Consider the following 4,227-nt stretch of genomic DNA (forward strand, 5'->3'; position numbering starts at 1 on the left):
GGTTGGGGTACGGACTCGTGTTCGAATTGCTATAATTACCTCAGTTTTTAAGGTCCTACAAATTTATATAAAATTTGATTTAAACTAATGATTCATTAGCCTGAAGGCTCTAGAAAATATTAAATCTTGAATTGACTGGGTGGACGATTATACATAACGTTTGCATTATCTACTGGTCAACATATACAATTCTTTAATACGCGATATTAATGAACAGATATAAAACGAGTACATTCAACATTGTACACAAAAATTTGAATTTTGATAAAATTCTCTTCTATATTGCTTTATATACCACAAATCTTTTTCTAACTAAAACCATGGTTTTTTGGGTTATGAATGGTGCTAATAAAACATCACCCAGAACATGAATGAGTACCACTTCATAAAAAATTGGGTGAATTTAGTCTCATATATCTGAGGTATGCAAAATATTATTCGATATTAAACTTTAAAACTAAATATTTGAATACTTATATAGAATAGGCTGCATATGGATAGTATGTTTCATTTCAATATAATTTATATTATTTACCACCCACTGGGCAGGGTGGCCCAAAGGTTATAAAGTTCAGAGTACCATGATTGGACCATGTGTTGCGGGATCGATCTCAGCTACCTGCGACAGTTCCTGGTCAAAATCGGCAAGGAGGCCGAGCGGTTGAGCAATGAAAAATTGGAGCAGTGAGTTGCGTGTTCGAGACCCGCAACAAGTTGCGAATGTTCTATTCTGTTTTAAACTATTTCTTGAAGAAACACATTTTCTAAGACGGCAATCACTAGTTCAACTGGTAAACAGCATGTTTAGCAGGAGACCCAGTAGCGGCATGGCCTCATAGGTACACGTAGCCGCCTATGTACACAAAGCAGCTAAAGTACACATAGCGGCCTAAGTACACGTAGCGGCATGAGTTTATGTAGAGGCCTAAGTACACGTAGCGGCCTAAGTACACGTAGCGGCCCATGTACACGTAACGGCATACGTACACGTAGCGGCCTAAGTACACGTAGTGGCCTAGGTACACGTAGCGGCCTTGGTACACGTAGCGGCCTATGTACACGTAGTGGCCTAAGTACAAGTAGCGGCCTTGTTATACGTATCGGCCTAAGTACACGTAGCGGCCTAAGTACACGTAGCGGCCTAGGTACACGTAGTGGCCTAAGTACACGTAGTGGCCAAAGTACACATAGCGGCCTATGGCCTAAGTACACGTAGCGGCCTTGGTACACGTAGCGGCCTTGGTACACGTAGCGGCCTAAGTACACGTAGCGGCCTTGGTACACGTAGCGGCTTAAGTACACGTAGCGGCCTAAGTACACGTAGCGGCCTTGGTACACGTAGTGGCCTAAGTACACGTAGCGGCCTAAGTACACGTAGCAGCCTAAGTACACGTAGCAGCCTAATTAAGTACACGTAGCGGCCTTAGTACACGTAGTGGCCTAAGCACACGTAGCGGCCTTGATACACGTAGTGGCCTAAGTACACGTAGCGGCCTTGGTACACGTAGCGGCCTTGGTACACGTAGCGGCCTTAATTGGTACACGTAGCGGCCTAAGTGCACGTAGTGGCCTAGGTACACGTAGCGGTCTTGGTACACGTAGTGGCCTAAGTACACGTAGAGGCCCAAGTACACATAGCGGCTAATTCCTTGTCTGTGATAGGTGGGTTGAGCATAAAAAGCGGTCAGTAATTGGCTGACGTAGTTAGTGCAAGAACACATAACATATTTATGAATAAATATAAATAAATAAATATAAATATGTTAAATATAAATATGTTAAATAAATATAAATATGTTTTTTGATAATATAGCCACGAACACGTGCCTGGAAGTTGTAACATATTTATTATTCCTGCTGAGTTCTGACTGATATTAATGTGACTGATAAACTAAGTCTAAGTTATACATAAACAGGAAGTATTAAATATGTACCCTCTGCAATATGAAATAAAAAATACGTACCCGATGCAATATGATATAAAAAATATTACTCAGTACTCACTGCAGTGAGTGACAGAGAGCGCATTTTCTCAAAATCGACGAAAACTTGAGGTCACGGACAGACAGACGGACGGACATGACGAGCACAATAGCACCTTTTTTTCATAAATGAGAAAATGCGTTAAAAATGCAATATGAAATAGAAAATAGTAACCTACTTTCAGTGATAAAATTCGTGACCATTTTGCAATGTTTTGACTGGAACGCGGTTTTTTTTGAAGAGTTATTTACGAACTACCGAATTTGGACAAATTTTGCGACAGAATAATATTTTAGGATATTTTCTGGTCCCTATCAGTCACTTATGATGAGTAGGTATAAGTAATACCTTGCCTATATCACTTATATGCAGAGGTGGGCAGTAGCGCGCTACATGTAGCGGTAGCGGCGCTACATTCAAGAAATTGTAGCGGTAGCGGCGCTACATTTAAGAAATTGTAGCGGTAGAGCCCGCTACATTTAGAGCTTATAGCGGTAGCGGCCGCTACATTTCAAAGTAGCGCTGCCCAGCTCTGCTTATATGTATCATTAATTTTTAATCAGCTACACTCATGACTCACTTGCAGCACTCATGACTCACTTGCAGCACTCATGACTCACTTGCAGCACTCATGACTCACTTACAGCACATGACTCACTTACAGCACATGACTCACTTACAGCACTCATGACTCACTTGCAGCACTCATGACTCACTTGCAGCACTCATGACTCACTTACAGCACTCATGACTCACTTACAGCACTCATGACTCACTTACAGCACTCATGACTCACTTACAGCACTCATGACTCACTTACAGCACTCATGACTCACTTACAGCACTCATGACTCACTTACAGCACTCATGACTCACTTACAGCACTCATGACTCACTTACAGCACTCATGACTCACTTACAGCACTCATGACTCACTTACAGCACTCATGACTCACTTACAGCACTCATGACTCACTTACAGCACTCATGACTCACTTACAGCACTCATGACTCACTTACAGCACTCATGACTCACTTACAGCACTCATGACTCACTTACAGCACTCATGACTCACTTACAGCACTCATGACTCACTTACAGCACTCATGACTCACTTACAGCACTCATGACTCACTTACAGCACTCATGACTCACTTACAGCACTCATGACTCACTTACAGCACTCATGACTCACTTACAGCACTCATGACTCACTTACAGCACTCATGACTCACTTACAGCACTCATGACTCACTTACAGCACTCATGACTCACTTACAGCACTCATGACTCACTTACAGCACTCATGACTCACTTACAGCACTCATGACTCACTTACAGCACTCATGACTCACTTACAGCACTCATGACTCACTTACAGCACTCATGACTCACTTACAGCACTCATGACTCACTTACAGCACTCATGACTCACTTACAGCACTCATGACTCACTTACAGCACTCATGACTCACTTACAGCACTCATGACTCACTTACAGCACTCATGACTCACTTACAGCACTCATGACTCACTTACAGCACTCATGACTCACTTACAGCACTCATGACTCACTTACAGCACTCATGACTCACTTACAGCACTCATGACTCACTTACAGCACTCATGACTCACTTACAGCACTCATGACTCACTTACAGCACTCATGACTCACTTACAGCACTCATGACTCACTTACAGCACTCATGACTNCATTTAGAGCATGTAGCAGTAGCGCCCGCTACATTTGGAGCATGTAGCAGTAGCGCCCGCTACATTTAGAGCATGTAGCAGTAGCGCCCGCTACATTTGGAGCATGTAGCAGTAGCGCCCGCTACATTTGGAGCATGTAGCGGTAGCGGCCGCTACATTTCGAAGTAGCGCTGCCCAGCTCTGCTTATATGTATCATTAATTTTTAATCAGCTGCACTCATGACTCACTTACAGCACATGACTCACTTACAGCACATGACTCACTTACAGCACTCATGACTCACTTACAGCACCCCATAGCCCCGGATCAACCGCGGATGATCCGGCGGATGCTTGCCAATCAGCCGCGGCTGAGCTTCATTAAAACCGGATGCGCGGCGACCGCGGCCAATCAATGGGTCTGGTGTGGGTCTGGTGTGGGGTCTGGTGTGGGGTCTGGTGTGGGATCTGGTGTGGGGTCTGGTGTGGGGTCTGGTGTGGGGTCTGGTGTGGGGTCTGGTGTGGGGTCTGGTGTGGGGTCTGGTGTGGGG

At 44.1% G+C, this 4,227-nt stretch overlaps 1 protein-coding gene across 1 annotated transcript in view; it reads left to right on the top strand.

Moving 5' to 3' along the window:
- Nucleotides 1–3,972: 3,972 nt before the first annotated feature.
- Nucleotides 3,973–4,227, top strand: part of LOC108668751 — a gene marked incomplete at its 3' end in the record, with an annotated part of 8,798 nt that continues 8,543 nt past the window's right edge. Inside the window, 1 exon segment of the mRNA XM_018155999.2 lies at nucleotides 3,973–4,214. Coding sequence (XP_018011488.2) covers nucleotides 3,973–4,214 — 242 coding nt within the window.

This window comes from Hyalella azteca, unplaced genomic scaffold (assembly GCF_000764305.2).
Source record: "Hyalella azteca isolate HAZT.00-mixed unplaced genomic scaffold, Hazt_2.0.2 contig8674, whole genome shotgun sequence".
NCBI classification, from domain to species: Eukaryota; Metazoa; Arthropoda; class Malacostraca; order Amphipoda; family Hyalellidae; genus Hyalella; species Hyalella azteca.